Source organism: Cuculus canorus, chromosome 16, assembly GCF_017976375.1.
Source record: "Cuculus canorus isolate bCucCan1 chromosome 16, bCucCan1.pri, whole genome shotgun sequence".
In the NCBI taxonomy this organism is placed as follows: Eukaryota; Metazoa; Chordata; class Aves; order Cuculiformes; family Cuculidae; genus Cuculus; species Cuculus canorus.
This window is the reverse complement of record NC_071416.1, coordinates 17,687,927-17,713,853: the sequence shown is the minus strand read 5'-3', so window position 1 is coordinate 17,713,853 and position 25,927 is coordinate 17,687,927. Positions and strand designations below refer to the sequence as shown.

At 49.2% G+C, this 25,927-nt stretch overlaps 2 protein-coding genes across 5 annotated transcripts in view; one reads left to right on the top strand and one right to left on the bottom strand.

Moving 5' to 3' along the window:
- ADA (adenosine deaminase) overlaps positions 1-18,501 on the top strand; it is a 33,475-nt gene extending 14,974 nt beyond the window's left edge. For 2 of the 3 annotated variants that reach the window (XM_054081369.1, XM_054081370.1), the window contains 5 exons: positions 831-902; positions 1,179-1,280; positions 2,023-2,090; positions 2,559-2,688; positions 15,849-18,501. In XM_054081369.1, coding sequence (XP_053937344.1) covers positions 831-902; positions 1,179-1,280; positions 2,023-2,090; positions 2,559-2,688; positions 15,849-16,082 — 606 coding nt within the window. In that variant the 3' untranslated portion in view covers positions 16,083-18,501. Of the gene's footprint in view, positions 1-830; positions 903-1,178; positions 1,281-2,022; positions 2,091-2,558; positions 2,689-3,534; positions 5,275-15,848 lie in introns of those variants that run through there. The other variant, XM_009567564.2, reaches the window with a different exon arrangement.
- Positions 7,112-24,145, bottom strand: PKIG (cAMP-dependent protein kinase inhibitor gamma). 2 transcript variants are annotated; one of them, XM_054081371.1, is made up of 4 exons: positions 23,922-24,140; positions 18,514-18,581; positions 9,206-9,381; positions 7,112-8,054 (listed from the first exon to the last, which is right to left on the bottom strand). In XM_054081371.1, the coding sequence occupies exons 3-4, from the start codon at positions 9,354-9,356 to the stop codon at positions 7,975-7,977; spliced, it is 231 nt and encodes a 76-aa protein (XP_053937346.1). In that variant the 5' UTR covers positions 9,357-9,381; positions 18,514-18,581; positions 23,922-24,140; the 3' UTR covers positions 7,112-7,974. The 2 variants fall into 2 exon arrangements, with proteins under 2 accessions (XP_053937346.1, XP_009565858.1); XM_009567563.2 differs by lacking the exon at positions 18,514-18,581 and having other exon boundaries at positions 23,922-24,145.
- Between the last annotated feature and the right edge of the window lie 1,782 nt (positions 24,146-25,927).

Below are 25,927 nucleotides of genomic sequence, written 5' to 3'. Positions count from 1 at the left end.
GGATGACTGTCATGGGAGTGGAGGAAGAAGAGTTTCTGGTTTGTCTTCATCCCATGTAGAAACAAGTGGAATATCTCAGTGCTGGTGTGAGTCTGTTGGTCTTCCTGGTCTGGTACTTCAGCCAGAGGGACTTTGTTGTTGCAAAAAGTGTTCAAAAAATTTTGCTGTTTGGCAAAAATCAACGCATGCTTAAATGTAAAGAGTCTTTTAGGTCAATGCACACTGGCCTTTTCTGTAGCTACCCCAGGTGAAATCTGGCCTGACTTTCGCTGGGCTTATGTGGACACCACACGAGGAGCTGAAAATTAGGTAACTGAAAAAAAATCATGAGTGAAAATTGCTGACGGAGTGCCTCGAAGACTGTCTGCTGCGAGACAGGGCTTGCACCCTGGCTGCCACTGCTGGCTGGGTGGCTCTTTTCCAGCAAGGCAGTAGCCAGGCTTCCCTTGAGGCTGCTTGGCTTCCCAAAGCCTGGGTGGTCTGTGGTTACCCTGGCAAGAGACTTTTCTGCAGGGCCATGGAGATGACCTCAAAGCCCCCCTAAAGCTGCCCCCACAGGGTCCTCCCAGCTGGGCTGCCTCCATCCCTAGACCCTGGAGGAGCCTGGCTGGGCTCCAGGGGAAGGTAACCACGCTTTCTAAGTTTCTCTGCCTGTGGCACTACCAAGCTCTTCACTTGCAGGGTGTGCTACAGCAGTGAGCATGCGCCTTTTGGGGTGCAGGGCTCGTGGTTTGGGGTTCTTTGTGCAGAACTCTGTTTATCCCTCTTGCTGTGCCCCTGAGGGCAGTGTCAGCTGACAGGATAGGAACATGTCCTTTCTTACTTTGCAGGAAGCTGAAAGATGTGGGATTCATCGCACTGTCCATGCTGGGGAGGCTGGCCCAGCTGCCATGATCAAGGAGGTACAAGGAGCTCCTTACTTGGGTCAGGGAGTGGGAGGGAGAGGGGCAGGGATGGGAAAGTGCCTCTGCATCCCTTGCACCAGGGAGGGAGGAATCCAAATCCTCTCTGTATTCATAGCAGAGCAAGTTTGGGGGACCCAGGCAGAGATCTGGCTGTGACAGCTCAGAGGAGGACCTCCCCAGAACAGGCTGTACCTGTGGTGGAGCAGGGATCCCTGGTCAGGTGGGAGCTGAGCTGCGTTCAGTGGCTGCATGTGGCTTTTCTGTGTTCTCTAGGCTGTTTATCTCCTGAAGGCAGAGCGCATTGGCCATGGTTACCATGTCCTGGAGGACCCTGAGCTCTACAAGGAGCTGTTGAGAGCTAAGATGCATTTTGAGGTAAGAATGTTCGAGGGATGGTGACAGCCAGGTATCTGCTCTCTGAGTGGAAAGTCAGCCCTCACCTGGGCTGTGTGACAGCCAGGGACGCGGCCTGACACCTGAGTGCTGACCACATTTGGTGGTGTCGCTGTTGAACCTGGGTGATTGAAGCTCCACAGTAAAAACTGTGGGAAGAGCTGGCTGTTGACTGCGATCTTTGCTGCAAGCACAGCAGCTTGCAGGAGATGTTTAGCAGAGAAATGGATCCTGTTCTGGCTGAGGATATTTGGGTAGCTTGTTTGCTAATTCATATATCTCAAGCCTGCAGGCTTCTCCTCCCACAAAGCGGGCTGTTGTACCGGAGCCTGTCTGGATGGAGAGTGGGAGTGCCTGGGAGTTACTGTGCATGGGCAAATTTCCTTGCCTTTTCACCAGACTGGGTGTATCTGACTAATGTGTGGAATATATGTGTATGTACTTAATGCCAGGGATTTCTTAGCTGTGGTTGACACATGGTGAGGGGCTGACTGGCCATGGGAAATATCCCACTGTTTTCTGCTACAGTTGCATAAGCTGTGGGCTCTTCGCATCCATGTCCTGGGCCATGCACTGGTCCAAAGGAGCAGTGCTAAGGGGTAGTTGCAAACGAAGTTCTAAACCTGTATCTGGCTTTACCAGCATTCTTTGTTATCTGTGTATGCAGCTGGGGTTTGGATCTGCATGTCTGATTCTGTTTTTTGTGTTTAACCCCTCCAAACAGGTCTGCCCTTGGTCTAGTTATCTCACTGGAGCATGTCTTCCGGACTTCGGGAAACACCCTGTAACACAGTAAGACTATCTTAACCAGGATTTGGGTTGATTATAGCTGCTTTATTGCTTTACAGAGGTAATGCACATCTAGTCACTTAGGTAAACATGGTTATGTCCTCACCCATTGGCACAGAGGGGCTCAGTGCAGCTGGAGAGGGTCCCGGGGGGAGGTTGTCTCATTCCTCCTGCCCCTGTGCTGAGCTGTGGGGCATGAGATGCTGCAAGCTGGCCATTAGCCTTAGTTTGTGAGTGAGAGCTGAAGTTGCTGAACCTCTTGGTAAGAGATGGCCCGCATCCTGCTGCACTGGCGAAGCAGATTGGTGCAGAGCGGTGGTGAGACAAGCCAAGCCCTGTATTTGTGCCTGGCACTGCAAGCTGCAGGGACAGCTATGAGGTCTTTCCTTTTAGTGCATTTTTCCCTGAGAAATGTACACTCAGTGCCACATCCAGTGTTTTACCCACTAGTTCAATCTGATTTCCTTACAGATTTAGGAAGGATCGAGCTAACTATTCTATAAACACGGATGACCCTCTCATCTTTAACTCCAATATTGACAAGGATTACAGCATAGTGAAGGACTACATGGGCTTCACTGAAGAGGAGTTCAAGAGAGTGGTGAGTTGGCTTCAGCTGAGTGTCCTGGGTCCAATCCAGAACAACCTGCTAGTTTTCTTTATAAGCTGAAGAGTTTTCAATGGAAAACAGAAAATCCTGTATTGGCCTTGTAAGCATGAGGCTGAGGAAGGCTGCAGAGCTGGCTGGAGGGGGGTGCTGGGAGCTGCTGGCTTACCTGGTTACCAAGCAAACCTTTCCTGGTTTACTTTGAGAGTCATGCTCAGCACTTTCACCTACGTGTCTCCAGAGATATTTGTTTGGATTGGGAAATGCAGGATATACTTGATAAGAGAGTGTTGGTCCTGCTCTCAGCTCTGGCTGGAGGAACAAGTCCCTTTCTCCTCCAGACATGACTTTCTGGATCTGCAAGGGGAAACAAGGACAGCTCTGGGGTCCTGGATCCACAGCTGTTCTGCTGCCAGCTGTCCTCTCCTGCTCTGGCAAAACCAAAGTTGTTCCTGTTTAATAAAAAAAAGGTCCCTGCACACGATGGACAAGCAGGATGCAGTGCACAGACAGGCTGTATCCCAGCAGTGGCACATCAGCTGCCACCACTGCTGTGCTAGGAGGGGGTCTTGTCCACAGGGGAGTGTAAGGACAGCTCTAAAATGTATATCTTAAAAATTCCAAAGTCTTTGAAGACCTTTGCTTTGTGTCTGCTCTTGGGAGAGATGGGCAGAGCAGTTGCCCTGTAAAATGAGGCTATGGAAATGAATCTCACAGTGGAAACTTCACACGCTCCTTTGCCTGCTGCTGCTCAGAGCCAGGTGTTGGGATGTGCGCAACCACGTATTAATGTCTGATGCGTCTTAATGTCTCCCTGGTGTTCTCCCTCTGCCTCCGCAGAACATCAATGCAGCTCAGTCCAGCTTCTTACCTGAGAAAGAAAAGCAGGAGCTGCTGAACACGCTGTATGCAGCCTATGGGATGGTGCCCAATGCATCATGACCTGTCCCTGCAAGCCATCGTGGAGCAGTGGCCCTTCTTCATTTGTGCTTGACTCTCCTCTGTGCTACTGGGAGCACCAGGAGAAGGTGCCGGGAGTTGGTCTCTATTACTGGCACCCCTGTGTTAACCCTTACAGTGCTAAGCAAAATCAGACTATCACATACACCTACCTATAACCCCCACAAACTGTTTCCCAAGTGGATGTCCAGCTTCCTATCGTGCTGTTGCATGAGCAGACTGGAACTGCCTCCTGGCCTGACTCTCCCCCATCTCTCAGTCTTTCTGTGCTGCAAATGAGACTAGAAGAACCCCCCCACTTATTTTTTTCCTTTTTGCCCTGCTTTATCTGCCCTGCCTAGCCCTTGTCTCCAGTGCAGAAACAACCTTTAACTGTGACTGTGGCCTGAGTTACTCATCACCTTTCTAGGGAAAAAGGTGCGAGTGCTGAGAGGGAGTCAGGAGGCACCTCAGAAAAAAGAAGCTTTATTCCCATCCGTGTGGGTAGGAGGGTTTGGCCACAGCTGTATTTACCCAGGGTTAGTCTTGCACTAACATGACTGGAACAAGAACGAGCTAGAAGCTGGCACTCTTGCCCATACACAAGTCTGAAGGGCATTTTAAAAAAATACGATTTTGGCATCCTTTGTTGGATAAGGATTCCTGTGTATCAGGCCAAACCGTGTTACTGCTGCAGAAGCACGTACCTTGGGCTCAGGCTCCAGCTGTGCTCACAGCTGGCTGTGACCATGCTCTCACATACATATGAAGTTGGAACATTTTTACCATTTTGGGCCAAAATCTGCCTTGTGGGACTTCTCCCACTTTTGTACTCATCCTGGAGAATTCCTGTGAACTGCAGTTTGCTCTTCCTCATCTTTGCTTACGACTTGGCAAAGCCATGATTGATTGACTGTTTTAACCATTCTGCCCTCTTCCTGACTTGATGTAATCTTTAGGCGCTATTAAAATTTAATAAGTAAATTAATAAGCTAGGGCCCAGTGTTCTATCTTAACTCGGGTCTTATCTGAATTGCTTCTCTCTCTCAACCACAACACTGGTTAGAAGTCAGATCTTCAGTTTGGTGGAGAATTTATACAGAGATACTGAAATTTCTGAGCAATTTTGGTACATTATAGTATTTTTACTTAATATGCAATAGAGCCACGCATCCAGAGAAGAGACCATGATTTGTGTGTGGTGTGCTTTAGCATCCCAGATGTCTGCCGTGATGCTTGCTCCAAAGATACTGTACCAAAAAGTTGCCTTTGACAAGGGGCTGTGGTCACCATTACCATGGGTAGTGTGAGACTGGTCCAATCTCAACCAGCAGTGGCCATGTGCTGGGAGTATTTACATTCTTTCTGGGCTTCCATAATTGTCCTTTGAGTGAAATACTCATTTCTGAAGTACATGGTGCATACATACACCTATATATATAGCTAGGTAGATGGATATGAGAGTGTGAATTTCTTACTTTTATAAAGCAAATGGAAAAGCATTGCTTTAAGAACATGATTGCGGTACGAACCAGGCTTTTTTGGGGGGTAATTTTTCTCCAAAAATTGTTTCTGAAGAAGAGTTGCTTGTTTGGATTCTGGACAGTTGATTGTTAATCCTGTGTAATAAAAGAACAGATTTATATTAGATAAATTCTCTCACCTCTTTTTTCAAGGGTGACTGTTGGGATCAGTGGTCTGTGATGGGAGTCGTACACCAGAGCACAAGGGTTGATCGATAGGTGTGATGGGGGCTTTGGCAACCCAATTCCTCCTTTCTCCTGTGGCCCAATTTGGCAGCCAGAGGGAAGGTGCCCCTGCTTCTTTGCTAGATGGGCAAGTTGGATTTATGGATGCAGATTGTTCCAGTCTCTCATCTTTTTCCCTTTGGTTATCAAAGGGACACATTTCAATGCTAGGAGCAACGGTGCCATTGCTGTGTACTCTCACCTTTTTTGGTGTATATAAAGAAATATTTTGCAATTTTTTTGTCCATCTCCTGAGTTTTGCACAGCCAGTTGATGCCAACAGCCAGGAGTGGTGCTGTGCCCAGCTGTTGGACTGCACTGTCAGCTCGGGCAGGGGGGAGTGTTTGCTGAAAGACTTTCTGATCATTGAGTGCTTGGTTAGAATTTCAGGAGTTTCCAGCACGCCCCAATGTTCAATTGAAATGAAGGACTCAGAACATCCGAACACTCAGCAACTTTACAAGTCAGGATGTGGCTGGATTAAGCCAGCGCCCACAGTCTTTCAGCACAATTGGTGATGGCAGCTGACCTGGCTCTTTTACTCCTAGAGGGAACCTGATGCCTCTCGCCTATCCTCTGAGGGTAGCTGGCTAATGGATCCATGAGCGTCTGCCTAAATATAATTCTGGAACAGATATTTTCTGACCAGGGAGACCTAAGTTTAGCCCCTGTTTTACTGCTGGAGGTCTTGTGTGGTGCACAGTCCCTCTGCATTGCTTTTCAGCTTTCTTTGTGCCAGCATGAGCCAAAAATACTGTTCAGTGGCAGTGAGAGAGCTGGAAATGGGGCTTAAAGACCCAAGTGTGCTGTCAGCCAAGCCCAGGAGCTACCTGCTGTTTGCCCCTGAGCTCATGGAAATGGGAGCAGGCTCTTGGCTGCTGTCCGGGCACAGAGCTGCCATAGTATCCCGGCTGCTTTGGGAGCTGAGCTGGTTTGCAGCTGCCAAAGCAGCAGAGAGCTGCTACCTGGCTGCCAAATCCTCGTTTCCTTTGGGGGCGGGAGCCATGAACATCTCTTTGCTGCCCCCATAGCAATTGCATCTCAGAGGGCCACAGACAGTTCTCCCTCTGTCTGGTGCCTGCTTCTCTGCTAATTTATGGCCTTGTTTTCTCTGATAAACCTCAAAATTGTAACATTCAGTTCTTCCCTAGGCTGTTGGGGTGATGCTTGTCCCTGTGTCACTAGTGGAGAGTATTTCTCAGGCCAGCTCTGCCTTGCCTTTTGCCCATCCATTGATCCCAGATGGGCTATAGCAGCCTGCTGCAGCTCCAGTGGGATCTACCTTGGCTAGATGAAATGCCAGCAATGTCCTTATAGCTCTGTGCTGTGGAGGGAAGCGCCTCTTCCCACTGGAACCTCTTCTGCTGGTGTTTGGGCCACTCCACCAAGTCCTAAGCCAGCCCTGTGCTTGACTTCTTGGTTAGTAACATGGAGGGGAGCAGCTCTCCCACGAGTGGGTGAAACACCTATGGAAAAAGCACTGTCTGGCAGCAAACCTGGGGAAGCTGGGGTGGAATTTTAGCATTTTCCATGCTCAACTTGACATCAACTTCCACCTGGGTGCTGCAAACATGTCAGGGTTTCACAGACCCAGAGGGAAGGGACTTTCATGTCATACAGCTCTATGTCTCCCTATTAGGAGGAGGTGGTGCAAACGCCCTGCAGTTCAGCCTGCTATGAGGTGAAACAGAGGAAGAAGAAACAACCAGGCAGAAAAAAACAACCTTCAGTACTTAAAGGCTGTGTTATTTATTCCAACAGCTAATATAGTTTTATCAAACCATCTTTAACACAAAACATCTCCTAAAAGAGAGAATGGTGTGAGATCCTACCAGAGATCATCAAAGCTAACAGCTTGCAAAGTTAAGCCAGAATTTCAACAGTCAAACCAGCGAAATGTTTCTCCCCTCCCCTTAACAATATCTTAAAATACTGTAACCTGAAGGATAAGATGCCTGCGGCTGGTGCTGCTGGGTCTGTGGGTGGAGCTCGGCCACATAGGGCTGTGCTTTGGTCCTTTCCTGATGCTAAGTGGCAGCAGCACAGGTGAGTGGTGCTTGACATGAAGGCAGTGGGACTGGCCAGGTCCCTTCCCCACTGCCCACCCTGATGAAGGCCACATGGACAGTCCAGAGGCCAAGTGAGGTCTAAGATGCAGGTGAGGGTGAGGGTTAGAAAAAACAATAATCTAAATGGCTAATGTATGGAAACAGAATAAATAATAGTTTAAATTTGCAAAAAAAAAAAAAAAAAAAGAAGGTACCTCTGACAGGAAAGTCTGATGTGTCTATTATTACTGAAATTGGTTTTCCCCTAGGGGAAAATTGCAGCTAAGGCATCTTGAGAGTGGCTCACATCATGACAACCGTGGCAGTGTTCTTCTAAATCGTTAGGGATGGGAAGAGAAGTGTTTTGGAGGTGCCAGTCCTTGCACAGCATCTTGTGGCTCTCTGAACAAAAATGGTTGCAGCAGAGGCATTTGACAGACAACTTGCTGTTCCAGGCTGGGTTTTGTCCACAGATTCAATAGCAAATTCTTGTTTAATGTTCACAGCCAGGCCCTCCTCCTGCCCATCCCACCCCTTGTACACTGTCACGGAGAGGGGCTGTTTTCTTGCCCCTTTGGTCTTGCTCCAGGGTCATTCTCAGAAGAAGTGGCATCTCTTTGGCTTTCTGCAGAAGAGAGGATTAGGGAAAAAACACAGTTACACTTCACTGAGGACACAAGCGATCAGTAATTGCTATAGCTGATTTTATTCTGATTGCCACCTGGGAACCTGTCACTCCCCTCCTGTGGCCAGATACTTGGCTTCAAAGTGCTGAGTTCTCCCTTCACGTTCCTGGAGTACAAAGGCTTCTCCACACATCTGGAGATGCTGGGAGGGAGCCTCAGGGCAGGGATGTGATCTCCTTATCTAAGCTGTAACAGCAACTCAAAATTGCTCCAGGAATGTCTGCCTGACAGCCTGGCAGCAACCTGAGCTGATCTCTCCTAGAAGACCTCTAATTTGTGTTTACTATGGACAGGTGGGTGGACAGGTGCTAGTATGGGCATGTTGAAAGAGGTACAAGTGGTTTAAAGTGTTTTTACAGTTACAGATTGTAGGCTGGAGGAGTAGAAGAGCAAGGGCAGAAACTGAGGTTACCCTCTGCAGTGGTGCTGAATGTTGTGCTGTTTATTAGTGACTAATTAGGCTGGTTTGCTTGTACTCTGAACAGCATTCATGCTTCTTGTAGTCGGTTGGCCAGCACGTATTGAGCAGGGTGATGCTGCTGCTGTGTTTGGGCAGGGGAAGATTTGGAGATGGCTGGTGGTGTTAATAATTATTTCTGTTGTTATTTAAAATACTCTGAACTATTTCAAGGCTGTTTTTTTTTTAAAAAACAAAACCAACCAATCAAGAAAAAGCAAACTACAACCTGCCCCACACTTGATTTTTATAAAGCCTAAGGTATACCTGATGTGTAATTTGCCCTGGGAAAGCTATTGGTCAGTCCATGTCTTGTTTAAGCACCAGAGCCTCTACAAACCAGCTGAGCAAAAGGCCTTGGCTGGAGCATGAAGGGCTTGTGTTCCAGGAACCCAGGGACCATCCTGTTCGCTGCAAGAACCCCTCGTCGTGGGGAATCCCCCACTATCTGAGTACCCACTGAGTTGGAAGGCACTGACTGCAGCGAGGAATGTGATGTTCCTTCTGAGCATCTCTGTCCTTTCCCCCATCACGCCTAGCTTCCAGAGACAGCATTGCTTAGCTGTGCTGCAGTTTTGTACCTTGCCCTTCCAGCACCAGGGGCTGTTCTGACTGGTGCCTGCAGCATCTCACCTGCTCCTTCAACGGCAAGGTCACCTAGGTCCTCGGTCAGCTTGCGCATGCTGATGGTGCTTGCATCTCGCTGGATGTCATGGACGGCGTTCCTCCGACCAGCTCGATCGCAGGAAATAAAGTCGGTGTATGTGCTGGACTCTACCTCCATTGCATCTCTATATGCCTGCAAAATGCTGAGGAGAAAACACAGCTGTGAGGTCACGGATGCTCAGCAAGCCTCGAGTCATGGCTCCCTCCAGGTTAGGTTACTCTATGGAGTTAAATTACAGCATGAAAAAAATAGTCCCTGTAACTCTGCCCCGGTTCCTGTAAGAGCAGCTACTGCAATCTCAGATATCAACCTCATCACGTGGGGTGGCATGCTGGGTGACCCACCACATGGGGTGACCCACCGTGCAGCTGACCCACTGTGTTAGGCGACCCATTGTGTTGGCTGAGGGCAGGTAGGCAGGAAAGATTCATCCCAGCTGCCTTACTGGCCCTTTTTCTGTCTTCCCATAGTAAAGCAGGGCAAAGAAGGTGTTTGCCTCTCCTTTTGAGTTTCTGGCATTCTCCTTTTGAAGCTGCAGGGTCACTTGCAGCAGCTGTTTCCTACAGAAAAAGCATTACAAAAAAAGCCCTCCTTCCTTCTAAAATGCCATGGGAACTTTGAATGGAGGCAAAACTTGGCTCCCTGCACCAGGGGGATGGGGTACTGATCCAGCCTGAATTTGTAATGGGAAATGAGCAGTCTCTGATGGGTACTTGCTGGAAGGCTCAGGGAGCAGGGGAGTATTTTATAGTTAAAGGTCTTTGGATCAGTACTGGCCTCCACTGGTAGTTGGATGTCACTGAAGAAGTGTTGGGCTGAACTGTTTTGAGATAAGCACTTTAACATATGAAAATCAGCCTGTCTGAGAGATGTTTGGAACCCTTCACTGCAGGCTTGTGTGTGCGCCAAGCACAGAGCACAAAGAAAGGCTCGGAGCAGCCACTCATCACCCGCAAGCACCGCTGCGAGCCACCTCTTAGTTCAGTCTGCTGAGTCCTTAAGTTGTTGGTTTTTCATTTCAGCTGACAGTTTAATTTGCCAGAGTTCGTACAGCATGCAGAGTGCAGGGCCCTCAGCAGCTTGGGCGTCTTGGCTCCCAGGCACAGAGCTAGGGAGCACACACTGCCTGTGCACTGGAAACTGGTGGTCTTGGTTCCTGGTCCTGTTCACTCAGTTCGGCACGTGGATTGTTTTTCTGTATAGAAATTAGAGATTAATAGCTGTCTTCTCTTCAATTTTGCCCACTGTAAAAAAAAAAATACGCCTCTAGCCCTGCTGATGTAGTCAGTGCTGGAAGGAGGTCTTGCTTAGAAATGCTGGTGTCTAATGGAAAAGAAGAAAATCCAGCTTCTTGTCATGCACCTGCGTTTGTGTCTTGAGGTTAATGTCCCACTGAGAAATTTGCATAGGTCCTGTACAAATCCTGCTTAATATGAATCTTCCTACCAGGACACCAGCCTGGGCGGGAATTGCCCTCCTCAGTCTGTAATCCCTGATGTTATGGCAGCAGAAAGAAGATGCTGGAAAGATGCAATAAACAGGATAAAAGAGGTTAAATGTTCCACGTTCCTGAGACTGAGCAGGGTGCACTAATCTCAAACCCACATAAACCCAGTATGTTTCAGTAGCCCCGGGGACACCTCTCTTGGTGTTGATGCCAGCTCAGAAAACGTAGGCACCAGCTCACTGGTAGGACATGGGTCTTAGCCCACCCAGACCTTCCGGGAGAACCTGCTCCTCCAAATGCAGCAAATCCTTGCAAACACCTGCCTCCTCCCAGGGCCTGGCATCCATCTAGCTCCTGTTAAATGAGCCCTGGGAAAAGCTGCATCCTTGGCTCCAGGAAGATATCACAGCTGTTGTTTTTCCTCATCTTCCCTCCTTCCTTTCCAGGCTTCACCTTCTCGGGAAGGAGTGCCTGCTTTGGATGCAGCAAGCTCACTGATCTCAGTAAGCAAAGCGCCTTTCCCCTGGGACAGGATGAGCATCTACCATTCCTAGTCAAGTTCTCCTTGCAGCTTAGAAGCTGCAGTTGACCTTCCATAGCTCCCAGAGGGATGTCACATGGACTTTGGAAGCTTCCCTAAGAGCAGTCCACACAAGCCTGGGTCCATCACCGCAGGCTGTGATGTCAGGCCAACCCAGATCTGATATGCTGAGCACTCCTATTGCCCTTGCAACAGGGGCTGGACCACCTGGTGGGTGGGATGGATGCCACAAACTGTGGAGCAGGAGCCAGCCAGCACCTGGGACACAGCATTTTCTTGGTGTTCCTTGATATAGCTACCAAAGGTAGATGTGCTCAGTGCTGTGCCAAGTTACTAAAAGCCCCATCACATGGGAAAAGGATGGAATCTTAATTTAAAATAGGGAAGGAATTAAGTGTGCAGAAGCAGGTCCTGCTCAGGGTAGGTTTGGGTCCCAGCTCAGTAGCCGGGAGATGGCGTGTGTGATTTATTTATTTTCTGCGCCTGGGAGAGTTCCTGCCTTCTGCTCTCCATGCAAAGAGCTGGAGCAGGGTGGATTTATGAGCAAAACTTTCAAATTTGTGCAGTTCCTTCAGGATTTTCGAGGTGGGTGGCTCTCAAAAAGCCTTTCAAAGCAGATTCCTGCCCTCTGGCAGAGACACTCCAGCTTCTGCCTCCAGGAAGCTCTTGGACCAAGGAGGAGATGGGAGGAGTCACTTCAATTTTTGAAAGAAAAAGCTTGTTTTTTTCAAAAAACATTTCCACATTTCCAGGCAGGTGCAAAACAATTCAGTGGGTTTTCAGTCAGTGGAAACATCTCTTAATGTCTGCCAGGGACAAGAAAACAGCCACCTTCTCTCTTACCCACATAGTTCAACCTGAAACTGCGTCACCGTGGACAGTCATTTAGCAGTGGCAGGAAGGTACAAAAGGGGAATGCATTCCCCACTGTCTCCCCACTTTTGGCTTTTCATGCTCCCGTGGGCCAACGGGAGGGAATGATGTGCCCGCTCTCACCTGGCATTGCAGGAATAAGCCCACAGCACACAAATACACTGTGTAAGGGTTTCCAGGGTACTTCAAAGAGATGATTCAACTTGTCCCCAAAGGGTCATTTCCTGCCTCCCTTCCTTCTTTGCTGCAGATGATAACAGAAATGGTCCTTGCACCCTCAGCCCAGTGTGTCAACAGCGGGCAAAGGTAAGGGATGCATGGTGACAAAGGCTATTGGCAGGGGGCTGGGACCTGCTGCCCATTGCACGCTCCTCAAAAGTTTTCTGTGCTGCTTGGAGGGACGCCGTGTTCCCTTCATCGCGGGACATGGTACTGCCTGGCCCAGTGCAACTGGCCACAAGTGAGGAAGCCCCTCACAAGCTGCCACAGACAGCAGATATGTCTTCAGAACCACCTCTTCTCTTCTGCCCTGATGAAACACCCTGTCTCTGCCGAACCTGCTGTTTAACCTGAACTTATTTTTCCATAGTGTCTTGTGAGGACTAAAACATCTGGATCTGTAATAGTCTTGGCTTTGCTGGTGTGGACTTGGCTTCCGGAGTGGTTTTGCTGTTGCACCGCAGCTGGGCTCACTGGTATTTTCCATGGAAGTCATCCAGCAGCTGATGGAGCAGCTGGCCCTGCTTTGAGGGGCTGCAGCTAAACCAGCCCTGTGCACACCAAGGCTGAGCAGTATCCATTTAGAAGGTGGATGCATCAAAATTGAAGAGTTAAACATTTCTTCTGCCTTTTGGTAGAAGAAACCAGGGCATTTCTTTTGGGTCAGCTCAATGCCACTCTCAGTCCCACTGACAAGCCAGCATCTAATTCCTATTTCCCTCTTTTTCTGCTTCTCCACAATGCAGATCCTAGGGCCTATGAGCAAGCAGTTACTGCAATTAATATAAGAGCGGCAGACAAATGACCTGGAAATGCCATGGCAGGTTAAATTCAACACCTGCAGAGCAAGCACAAGCCCTGCGACCCAAGACAGCGCCAGGGCCTTACTCCAAGGGACTGGATGGATGTTACAGACCCACACAGGCCCAGACTCCAGTTTCAAGGAAACCCTTCACACAATATTGCATCTTTCCCTCGTCTAGGTTAAACTGTAAGGTTTTTATGGCCAGGAAGGGTTATTTTTGGACTCTGCACTGATGCTGGCTATCAGCAGGTCGTGCTGAATTCAGCCCGTTTCCCCTCTGCTGCCTGCTTTCCTCCTCCTTTCTGCTCTACCTCTCTTACCTCTTGCCTTCCTCAGTATTTTCCTCTCCACCTAACTTCCCTTTGCAGCACGTGAAAAGGACCTCTAGGTCAGAGAAAGTCCTGTTCATCTCTGCATGGCATCTGTGACACTTCTGGTCATAAGGCAGCTCCCTCCCCTGCTTAGACATCCTTGCCCCTCAAGGTAGCCAGCACAGCACACCTGGGCTGCTGTAAGGAAGGAGGTTAAAGATTAAACACAGCAACGGATTTCCCTGCTTAACTAAGCCTGACTCATTGCCTGAACCCACCCTGCTTTGCTTTAGAGACCTCCCTGCTCCTCAGGCACAAGTAGGAGCAGTTGCTCAGCCTGCCATGCTGTCCCTTGGGACACACGGAAAGCAGAGCCCTGCAGATGCTGAGGGCAGGGGCTGGCATGCTGAGGTCCCCAGTGTCAGGAGCCCCAACAGACTCATGTCCTGGGCTCTGGCCCCATGTCAGTCCGTTGCGAGTGTCAGTTGGAACCAACAGCTGCAGGTTTTGGCTGGTGATGGCTGCATTGTCCCACAGCCTGCCCGGGGACATGCTCTCGCCCTTAATTGGTGCCACACCAGAGGATCAAATGCTCTCTTTTGGCCCCCAAACTTCTGGAGTCGTAGAGCCATGAAGCCAAGCTCAACCTTGCTGTATTTCTGGGTGAAATGTCAAAGTTCTGCCAGGGAACAGGGATGTGACCCCTTCTTCTGCTCACAGACTGCATCCCCCTTCTCTCCCCTGCATTGTTAACCTACAGGGACCAAGGGATGAAGTCGTACAGTTGCCTTTGAGCCCTCTGTGTTATGCAGTGCCCCTTGCCCTTTCATTCCAGGGTACAGTGACTATTATTAGACCTCTCCTGCTGGGGCTGGATCCATAACAACAGCAAAACATATTCAACAACCCTGCTGGGCTTTTAAAATATTTACAGTGTAAGATGGTTTACTGCAGAGGGGGGCCTGGTAGAGCACAGAGGCAGAAGCACCGGGATTTCTGTGCTCCCTGTGGGTCTGCTGTGAGGTTTGCTGCTGAGAGAGTCACATCCAGTGAGGAGAGAAAAAAATCCCATAAGGCTGAAGCCAGCACTTGAGGTCAGGGGGTTTCCACCAACTGTGTGACAACTTCCAGCTGGAATTTCAGCAAATTTTCCACTGTCCCTTGTCTGGGAACATATGAAGAGTTGCACATCAAAGAAGGAGGGCTGAGCCCCGAGTTTCCTGACTGGGCGAGAAAAGAAGCAGGACCTGGGAAGCAGACTGATCTCCTAGCAGGGCATCTGCATCTATCTCATGTACTGAGCTGGTTCTTTCCAGGTAAAAATAGTACTGTAAAGGCTCACCATATCTTAGCACTGAAGAGATGTTTAAGGTTGTGCATGGCACACTTGTATTTTTGGAAGGCTTCTTCTTCTTTTGGAAGGGATTCCTCGTAAGAATTCTGCACCCTCTGGCTCTTATGCTAAATACAATTAATTCAGCCAGTGCAGACATAACAGCTTCTCCAGTGGGTTTGTGGGAACAGAGCTTCTAGAGTTCTCTAGGACTTAGTGGATGATTATACTTCATATAAACAGATGCCTTATTTTGCTTTGCCCTTCTTTTACAGCACAGATCACTTAATGCCCATAGAACTGATAACTAATTGCTTAGGTTTAAAATTAGGCTGATTGACTCCTCTAGGACTTTGCAAACCTTGCACTGAGTTTCTCTCTCTACAAAGCTCCCCTAAATCCTATCCCTCCCTCCACCCACCTCGGGAGTCCCACTGCACTGTCTCTGCTGTCCCAAGGCACCTCCTGCTGCCCCACACCCTCCCAACCACTGCCTGCCTCCCAGCTGATGTAAGAGATGCTCCAGTTAGATTTCAAAATCCCAGCCAGCCTTGGCATCAGGGTAGGGTGAGTCCATATGTGCATTGCTGTGGTCCCCAGGGAAGAGAGGAAGGCTTGGCAAGGAGGAGGGGTGGGAGCGGGAAGGGATTGCTGAGCCCTGCCAGCATCTCCTTAGTGTCAGGATGTGTGGGTGATGGTGGGAGGGAGTCACCTGTCCATCCATCCATCCATCCATCCATCCACCAGGAGCGCAGCCTGGCACCCAGCTCTGGACATGCAGCACTGCCAACCTACATCCCCCTGCCAGGATTGGGTGGCACCCCTCTACCAGTCCCCACGGGGCATAGGTGCTGAGTGTCTGCTCCAAAAATCCTCCACCATGGGAGGAATGACGGTTTGCCTTGGCAACTAGGGTTTGACAGAGCTCTCTGCTCCTCCCTCCCCTTAGCACCAGACCTCGGCTGCAGCTTAAGCCTCTTCTGCAGCTTCTCACTAAGTTGATTAATGGAAATAATTGGTCTCTTCATGCATCTGGAGACAGTTACCGTGACAGCAACTGTATTTTTGTTTTGTTCCCAGGTCAAGCTTGTTTTTCACATCCCACAGCTTCGAGGTGCTAATAAATCAGGGCGCTCCATCTCCCACCACCCCCACATCCAGAAGACACACAGCCCTCCGAGGGATGGGGTGGCAGAGTGGGATGAGGTATGTTCAGCCCTGGCCAGCCCTAGGACACGGCAGGCTGGCACCTTTCTCCCTGCTGTTTTTCACCCCTTCAAGCCAGGCTCGCACTGGGTGGACACAGCTCTCTGACTTCTGCACAGCAAAGAGCAGTGAGCGAGAGCCCTCGTGTTCACCCAGCATGGCCTCAAGCACCCATCACTTTGTGAGTGGGCTCCCCCCGCAGAGACCTTTCAAAGCTGTAAGGAGTTACGAGGGTACGAGTCCCCTCCCCATTATTTTTATTTTCTCCTGACTTCTTATTTAGCTGCCTTTATGTGTCAACATATTTTTACGTGAACAAAAGCAGCGGCTGTGTGGAAGATCTGCTAATGCCTGAGCCTGCAAAGCAGATGAGCCACACACCAGTCACTTTAAACCCTCAGCTGCAAAAACCCCACAGTTGCTGTTGCAGGCACATTCCAGGAAGACCACATACTGTCCCTGCTTGTGATGTATGGACTTATGGGCTGTGGGGTGGATTCCTTTGCAATGGGGATCCCCTTCAGACTTGGGTTCCCTATCTTCCCCCAAATCATTCAGCCAGAAAAGTTCCTGCTGGATTTCACCTCAAAGGCTGGAAACTCCCCAGTGGTCCCACCCCTCTTTGATCACACCAGCACACTGAGTGAGCATCACCTACTCAAACCCCACTTGAATTCCTTGCCCAGGAATGCTCAGCCCCACCAAAACCTCCCCAACACCTTGTAGGCTTCCCTGGGCAAGGAGAAGTCAAATAAGTGCAGAGTAGGTGCAGCTGGGTCTGTTTTCTAGTAACATAAAAGGAAGGTAAAGGCAGACCAGTTCTTGATGGGGTAGTTGTGGGTTTGAGTGGAGGAAGATCCTTCTACAAGGACAGAGGTAAGCAAGGCTGGCTCTTCATTTTTATGCCTAGTAAGAAAAAGAGCAACTTTGTCCATCTTTTTGTTCTGATCTGAGGAGCTGAACTCTGCTGCTGTGTGAAAGCAGCATTTGTGTGCCTAGGAAGGAGAGCTTTGCTTGGAAGGGGTGTTGTGCAGGCTGTGACTATGCAATTTTGTCTGCTGTTAGTTGAGGAAGACTCTGCTTAGCACAGGGTGCGTGAAGCTGAGAGCCACCTGCCTTGCCTTTTCCTCATTGTGGTTTGCATAATCCCGTAGGGACTCGCATCCAGTATCCAAAATGCCTTTCTGATTCAGTATGGTGTAAGAGGTTGAGCAAGAAGCTGTGAAACCTCCTGAGGTGTGAGGGCCCTGGCAGCTCCCTGTAGTGCCTAAAAATAACTAGGATAACTCTTAAGGGTGTCACTATGGAATGAGGCTGGTTAGCAAAGCCAGGCTTAGCTCTGCTCCCTGAGCAGAAGAAAGACACCAGCAGGACTCCCAGCCCTGGGCAGGGCTTGCCTGGGGAGATGGAGCAGGGCTAAGATCTGTCTTTAGAAGCTGTGAGAAGGACTGGGTGGCTGGGATGGTGCTATTGGTGCTTCACACACAACAGAAAAGGAAAATGTATGAGTTAAAAACAAGCTGGCAAGTTGAGACAGTTGAAACAAGTGAGAGATGGCTGAGCTAAGCCCCTTCAGGCAGCTCCACGGCTTCTGTTCTCCACTGAAATCAGTAGTCCCTTTGGCTGTGCTACCTTGCTGGGACCACTACCTTGGCAGAAAAAGCTCCGCTGGCCTGCGTGCCCTCTTCTCTGAGTATTTCTTTGATAGATGGAGATTTTTTTTTGTACAACTTTGACAGGTGACAGCTTCTGAACCTTTCTGCAGGCAGGGTAAATCTGTCTGCATAAGTTACCAGGGACTTGACATCTAGAGACAAGTTTAAGTGGTGCTCGAGACACACCTGTAACGTTACACTGGGGATGTTCAGTGACTGTTCCCAAGTTGTAGTCACAGAAAAGGGGAAATCTTCTAATGAAATTAACTGCCAATTATCTTATGGTCCACTGAAATGCAGCCTACGTGTAGATGAACATGGGGTATCTCTAGCACATGAGGTAAAGAGGCTGAATATAAAGCCCCAAGAGACCCATAGGAGAAATATCCACACGTCCCAGAGTCCTGAGGTTCTGTATTGCCAGATCTGCAAACAGTTCAGCCATGGCAGCTCTGTGCAAGGGAAAGTTCAGCATAGAAACAAGAGAAATCAGCTTTACAAGATATCTGAGGACTGAGGAGAGTCTTATGAGGAGCAGCTGAGGGAATTGCAGTTGTTTAATCTAGAGAGAAGGAGGCTGAGGGACAAACTCATTGCTCTGTAGAACCACCTGAAAGGAGGTTGTAAGGAGGTGGGTGTTGGTCTCTTCTCTCAAGTAACAAGTGACAGGATGGGAAGAAACGGCCTCAAGTTTCACCAGGGGAGGTCTAGATTGGATATTAGGAAAAAATTCTTTACTGAAAGAGTGGCAGCTTCCTAGCATCTCGTAATTTCAAATACAGGGGGAGGTCAAATGACTCTACAGGAAAGAAATCTCCCATTCCTGTTTATGTAATACCTCTCTCTGAATAAAACTTTTATCTGTCCATAGTGTGAATCCCTACCTTATTTAGTTGACTTTCCTTCTTGACATGACTTCAAACAAGCTTCACATGCAGCAAGGCAGCAGGTTCTGGGGAAGGAAAAGAAAATAAACCTAAGAAAGTAGTATCTGTGCTTTTGTTGAGAAGCATGAAGCTCAGCTGTTTTTTTCACCATCTGCGACTAGAGGCAGCAAAGGGGGGACACGGTTTGGCAGGGCTCTTGGCGAGGATGGAGGCAGCAAGCAAAGGGCTGCAGGATGATAGTGTTCATAGGGCTTCTTTGCAGGAGGGCTTGTGCTTATGGAGATCTGGCCTGTTGTGCCTAAGAGCACGGGAAGTCCCACCACGGGCCTGGCTTCACAGAGAAGTTCTCTTTGGTTTTACTTCTCCTTTTGTTGACCTCCTGTGAGTATGCTGGGGAGAACTAAGAGAACCTTGTTTCTCCTGACCTGCACCGTGGGGGAACCCAGTAGCTGCCTCGAGAGTATAAATGAATATTGGTTTGCTGCTCCACTACCCTTTAAAGAAGTGAAACTTCCACATCTGCTTCTTTGAGGCAAAAGGAGAAGTTTGATCTGGTGCTTTTAGTCATCTTGCTTGGTCTGTCCCCTGCTCCTTGGCTTTCTTTGCCATTTGTTGAACAGCTGTGCCTTCTCCCACTGTCCCCAAGCACCTCTCAAAGACACTTCCTCTGTGGCCTTAACATCTGTGGGTGCATTGCAATCTCCTGACCTGCAGAGCCCAGCCAACAAGACACTTGCTTATTTTAGCAGCTGTTTCAGCTTTCAGACTTTTTTGGAACATCATGGACTGTTTTTTTCACTTTGTCCCAGGGAAAAGTAGCAGAGCAGAAAGCAAGAGATGAACCACTTAACCATACAAGCAGTAGCTCATCCAGTAATTCATCTGTCTGGCCCATCTGGGTTGAGTACCACTTTGACTGGAATTATTCCTCATCGTTTTCCAAGCTGGGATAGTTCTATGGCTTTTCTCTTTGTTTTTCTTTGACCCACTTTAAAAACTCCTTAGTTGTTGGAACCAAGTGCTTACTGGTTCTGGCCCTGCTTCAAGGACAGGGCACTTGCTGCTTCTGTGTGTCAGTTTGCCCATCTGTTAAATGGAGCTATTAATACACTCTCTCCTCACTAAATGCTTCAAATATTTGCAAAGCACTTTCAGATCTGCAGATGACGGGCTTACAGAAGTGGAAAATACTAATTATGATCATGACAGTAGCCAAACAAAGACATGGGGATTGAACAATAATCTATTGTTAGTGTTTACCCCACATACAGTAAAGTGCTTACTGGAAACACTGGAACGGAAAGGAAACCGTATTCCCACAACTCTGGGAATATACATCACTCCTTTAGGGCACCAAGCAGGCAAACAAAAGCAGGAAGGAAGAACGCCAGCTTTGGAAACCCACAAGTCTTTATTCTCCTTCTTTGCCTTCCTGCCTTGCTCTGGCTCCTGTGTTACAGGAGCCCAAATAGTTAAACCTCCAGCACTTCAGATGTGCTGCAAGATATCTCAAAATATATGGCCCTCTGCCAAAAGAGGCTTAAAGCAAATTGGAGCAATGATGCTCTGAACTAGAAATTATTACTGAGCAGACCTGCTCCTGATGGGATGTGGGGGTAACCCCGTTCTATCTCAAAAAAACAAAAGCTGATTTTGAAGACTGAAACCCTTTAGCACTTGGTATTGCTTTTTCAACCCTGCAGCCCTGGCTCTGGTTAGATGTTTCTCTGCACAGTCCTAGCCTGGGGATCTGGAGTCTGGAAATTTGAAGCTGGGCCCCTTGTTCCATCCCCAGTTTCATCCCTCTTCTGGCTTATCCAACCTGTTGCTCCTGGGGCAACGGGCAGAGTTTTGAAGGCTGCCTTGTGCAAAGGCCAGGCAATAGCCCACACAGGGAGCTTGGGGATTTAAGGGTGGTGGGTTGGATAAGTCCATGCAGTGCGACCAAGGATGAGCTAGAGTAACTTGTTAAAGTATACTTTGCATTTCCTGATCCAGTCCTGTAGCCCATCAAGACACTGTGGATTATTTTGGGAGCCCTGTGGAAGTGTTCATTGGATACCTAAACTTCCATACCACACCAGGAATTAATTACAAGGGCATAAGCATGATGCATGTGTTTAGGGTTCAGATTCCCTCCACATTTATCAGCTGTTACCCAAAAGGAACAAACACACAAAATAAACTCAATGCTGTCACCATTGCTTCAAAATTAATATACGTTCCAAAAAAAAAAAACCCAGAATGCTTGTTGGCAGAACTCAGCATTATTGTACACAACAGCTGTTCTGGTGTTGCTTTTGATCCAGCTAGGAAACCCTTTCTGGTTTCAAGCAAGGTGATGGCAGCAGAGAAAAGGTCGTTCTTGTGTCTCTTGGCTCCTGGGTTAACAACAGGCTGTATGTGTCACTGATCAGAACAGGAGTCCAGTCCCCCCAGAGCAGACAGACACTCATACGGTGCCCTGTCCCCAGCAGCAGATGGCACCCTTGGCCTCGGAGGGGCAAGAAAATGTGTAACTGCAGTGGAATGTTTTTCAGCAGTTACTAATTACCATGAACCAGGAGGTTTTATAATCCTTAAAATACAATACCCTCTTAATCAGACCCAGGATTGTTTTGTTACCAAAATAACTACCTGATATGTATTAGAACACCTTCTGAGCTCTTTGTTTCGGTGACATCTCGTAGCAATGAGCACCAGAGATTAATTACACTTTGTGGGAACAGTAATTCCAGTAAAGTTGATGATACCTCAATAGGGATATATTTCGGTTATGACATCAACGCAAATATCAAGAAATATTGGCATTTCGTCACTTGCCAGGGATTTCCCAAGGCAGCAGCTCACTACCAGCAATGTGCCTGCATGAAAGCCAGCGTGGAGGAGCTGTGCAGAGGGACCCAAGCCTCTCCAGGGCTGCAATGGGAAGGAAGTATTTGGGACCTCAGTGCCCAAACCAGAATGGGGTGGTGTAAAGTGTACATCCCCATAGGCTCGAAGAGAGAGTTTTGAAACGGGGGCATAGGTGGTTTGTAGTCCAACTGCTGCTCTTTCTGCTCGTGCTACAGGTGCCAGCTGAGTCTGGGAGTGACGTCTCAGCTTCTCTAACTGCCCTTTTGAGGAGCTGGGGACAAAGTCCATGCAACAGCCAAACCTTCCCTTCTTGCTGGCTGGTGCTGGCAAGCCTTGGGAGCAACTCCCCCTATGACTTGGCTTTTTCTAGTCATGGGCCACAGGCAACTACAAGCATGAGGTTTCTTCCCTCTCATCCTCTCTAAAACGGGTTCTGTGATGGAATTTTTTTCTGGATCAATCCATATATACAGGTATGATGCTAAGGAAACCCTTAAAAGTGTGGAGGAACAATTGGAATGTGAAAGTGAGACTGGAACAGGGTGGTGCAGAAAGGCAAACAAAAAAAGCTGACTTGACGCTTCTCCTGTTCATTATGGACTTGTAGATTCATCCCTGATTCTGCCACAGACCTGCTGCATAAGTCCAGGAAAATCATCCCCTTTGCATGTAGCCTACGTAAAATAGGAATAATGCTGGTGTTTGGTTGCCCAGACAGGCTGGAGGGATTAAAGCACAGCAGCATGCTGCAGGAACTGGCTCTGAAATGTGAGAGATCAGGATATGTCAGCAACTCGGCAAATGTTTTTGATAGGTATTATGGGGGCATGGTTGTGTGCCCATGGGTGTTCCTCTAAGTGGGCTCAAAAGTACATGTGCCTTTCTTTGGAATAAGATAAGGGGAAAACCCCAAACTCTGCATTCTAGCTCAAAATGTGCTTGTACACCTTGACTGAATTGGCCTCTGAGTACTGAAATACCAGATGGTTGGAAAATGCATGGCTATAAACATTATTGGGTTTTCATTTCTTCATGACCAAGCTACCTGCACTGGGAGCCTATGTACGATATATAAAGGTCTCTAGTTCTTTGAGGCAGCTGCATTGTGCTCTCTGGAAAGTGTCCCTGAAAATGATGGCACGATGGATTTGTATGTCCATGTGGAACTTGGTCTAAAGAACTCCACACCCTGCTCTGTGCTTGAGGTATGTTAAGATCCGCTGGTGTACCCATGTTTGTAAATGGCTGCTTAACCTACATCTGCACTATGAATGAATCGAGCATTGAGGATGTCTTCATGCACCCTTCTTTCCCAAACACCATCCCTCACAAGACCAGAAATGTGACAGTTCCTCAGGTGAGTGGCCATGCATCAGCATCGTTGCCCTTTCTAGCAACGAGTCTCGGAAGCCAAGGTGTGCTCCACAGCTACCCAAGTCAGGCACTCTGGCCTCGCAGCGAGCAAACAGTCCAGAGCCTGAGGGGCAGCACCATCTGATGGTCTCCAACCCCTGGCGAAGCCATCCTCACTCCACAGGTTGTCTCTCACACTTGCACTGCAGCAGCATCCCTGCTGTGGCTGCCACTTGCTCATTTTACCACAGCATGTCTTCCTCCTAGGTCAAGCCACCAGCCAGCAACCCAGGGCATTGCTTCTGGATTCACAGCATGCTGGGTTCTTGCTTCAGGGACCAATTTTCCACTTCCAAGCAAACGAAAATGTTTCCTGAACTCCCCCTTTGGAAACAAGGCATTACATGCACGTGAGAGCTCACCCTCACGGCGTGCTACCAGCTGCCTAGGGGAATCTAGAGAGAGAAGAGAGACACGCAGCTCTGAGGTGGAGGAATTTGCAAAGCTGCCTGAGAATACCACCATGCAGCAGTTCTTTTTTTATCTCAAGTCTTTGCTTCTTAGAGCATTTGCTTGGGAAGCTGGATGCCAGGGGGTCTCTGAGCCCACTTCTGCCAGCATGCTCTGTAAACCTCTCGCACATGGTTTGAAGAGGGGAGCCCTATGCAGCCCTGCAGCTCCTGACAACCCTATGGACAAATTCACACCACGGGTCCCCCACAGATGGCACACTGAGGACTGGCATCTGTTTCCATGTAAGCACAGAGCCACCCCAATGCTGTAAGGGATTCCCTCTAGAATTCTTCGTTCAGAATAAATGGACACAGGTCAGAAATGAGGCGAGAAATCCCCACAGGAGTCACTGATCCACGGTCCTTTGTGACTAATAACCACTCAGTCTGCTCTCCTTGCTACCCCTTCACAGCAAGTACTGAAGTGCATTATTACCCAAATGAAACAGCAGGCACCTCCCTGCTACCAGAACAGCAGAAAAATTGGGATACAGCTTAGTTTTTCAGCCCGTGGTTTAGGGCAGCAGAAACCTCGCTGTTCCCGGTTGGTCAGGCACAAATCGCCCCTTTGTAGCGCGGCTCCGGCTCCCGCGCCGGCGGCGGTAGGCGCGCTCCCGGCCACCAGCGATCCCAGCCCATCGCCTGGCCCGTGCGCCCGCATCAGGGAACACAGCCCCAACTTACGGCCACCCGGGCTCCCGCTGCTTCTCGAATCCCAAGATGCACAGTCCCACTGCCGAGGAAGAAATTGAAGCTGGATTACTCCCTCTTGGCGTCTCCACCCGCTGTGGCCAGCAGCCAAGCCAGCTGGGGAAGTCGCAGCCAGTTTCAGACTTGCAGTTTCCTTCTGGTGGGAGCTGCTAAATGAAGTTGCACTTCTGGGGCCGAGGGGCGTGTTCTTTTCTCCTCCCGAGTCAGTGCCTGCCTCCTGTAATCCAATGCTCATCCTGATGATGTCAAGCAGCCACCGCTCGGCTTCTACCTTACAGTCGGCAGGAGGGATCTGTTTCGTTTTTACAGCGATCTTTGATTAGCTTCACTTTGTAACCCCATCTCCTGGCAGCTGCATGTGCCCAAACACCCTTCTTTCGATGCTCAGTGCTGCAGGATGCTTCCCCCCACCCGCTGTTCCCCCTGGCTTCTCCAGCTCATCACTTGGATACGCATCCCAGTGGCATCCCACCGCTCATCTGCTCCATCAGAGCCTGGCCAAAGGCACCATAGCAGCCTGAGCTGTTTTACCAGGTGTAGTGCCAGGGAAGTGCCTCCCAGGAAAAAAAAAAATAGCTTTGAGTCTTTTTGGAGTGCCATTTGCTCCACAGACTCCCATGGGGTGAAATCCAGGCGTGCTTAAGCTCTTCTGGATGTGGATGCCAGCCTTATTTGGGAGTGAAATATGGAGCTGGTGACAGCAGCCAGATTTAAAGGGGGAAAGATGTTTAGGGCAAGGTGATGCCACACATCAACCACATACCTCTGTATCCACCCTGCTGTGAAGCACAGCCTGGGAGCTCTTGGTGAGTGTGGGCCCACTCTAGGAGAAGAGGATTTTTGGGCTGTTCTTGTCCTCCCAGGGGCCCAGGAACATCCTTCTTGGTGGTATGGCCTCCCTGTGTCCCATCAGCCCTAGAGACCATGCTGGGTGGCTGAAGTCAAACGAACAAGCTGGTTGCAGTGCCAGGTCTCCAGCCTTCCCCTTCACCCATGCTCCTGCAAAGACCTACCAGTGCAGCGTGTGAGCCCACTAGAGTATAAGCATTGCTGCCTGCTTCTTCTTGAATGCTCAGACTGGAACAGCACTTGTTAGTGCTAATTGCTTTGCTGAGAGAGAGGAAGACTTGCTCCACCCCTGCTGAACACTGGTCCTCAGCCTTGTATGAGGGAGAAGTGGCATAACTCAACTGGAGAGCTCAAAGTGCATTTACTAAGGACTGGATCCAGTCTCACTCAAGTTAGATGAAATTTTTTTGAGGTTATATGCCAAGTGAGCAGTGAGAGCCAGGAGGACTTGGCTCCCTCAACCTGCCATCTTGCTGAGCACCAGAGAGATGCAGAAATGATGTCTCTTTCATTCCGCAGCTCTCTCACCACAGAGCCATTCAGCCCCAGGTTCACCACCTGCCTCTGCCAGTGAGGAGCACCAGCCTCTCCTCTCACCTGACACCAGCTGCGCAGCCAGACCTGCTCCATCTCCACCAGCCTCACTGCCTCCAGTCGGAATCTGTTTGTGTGTGCCCAAGAACGTGGTGGATACCCACATCCCTGCCATCACCCGCAGGAAGAGAGAAAGACACCAACAAAAGCAGCAGGCAGTGCAGGAAACACCCTGATGACAATAACAAGGCATGGAGGAAGGGAAACAGAGCTCAGAGCATCCCCGAACTGTCCTTGAGTAGTTCTGCCTCCTGATTTGATTTGTTTTTATTTCAAAACCAGCCCTGGGAAGCCAGTTTGATTTCTAGAGATGCATCACTTGGCAGAAAATCATCTCCCTTTAGTGCTTTTGAGTCATGAACTACTACTACTCACCCAAAAGTAACAGTAAGGGATTCACCACAACACCCTGTCTGTCTTCATGAGCTGCATTAGAGGGAGGAAGGCTCTGCCATGCAGTGCTGAGGGACCAGTACAGCCTCGGGAGATTGCTATGCTGGCCTGGCCAAGGCTGCAGTTTTCTTTTTACTTCAGCT

Bases quoted from the DNA above. Each gene is read 5' to 3' on its own strand.
- PKIG (XM_009567563.2), bottom strand. From the start codon at position 9,356: ATGGAGGTAGAGTCCAGCACATACACCGACTTTATTTCCTGCGATCGA. The intron at 8,055-9,205 runs GTGAGATGCTGC...TCTCTTCTGCAG, and splicing joins CCTTGCCGTTGAAGGAGCAG to AAAGCCAAAGAGATGCCACT.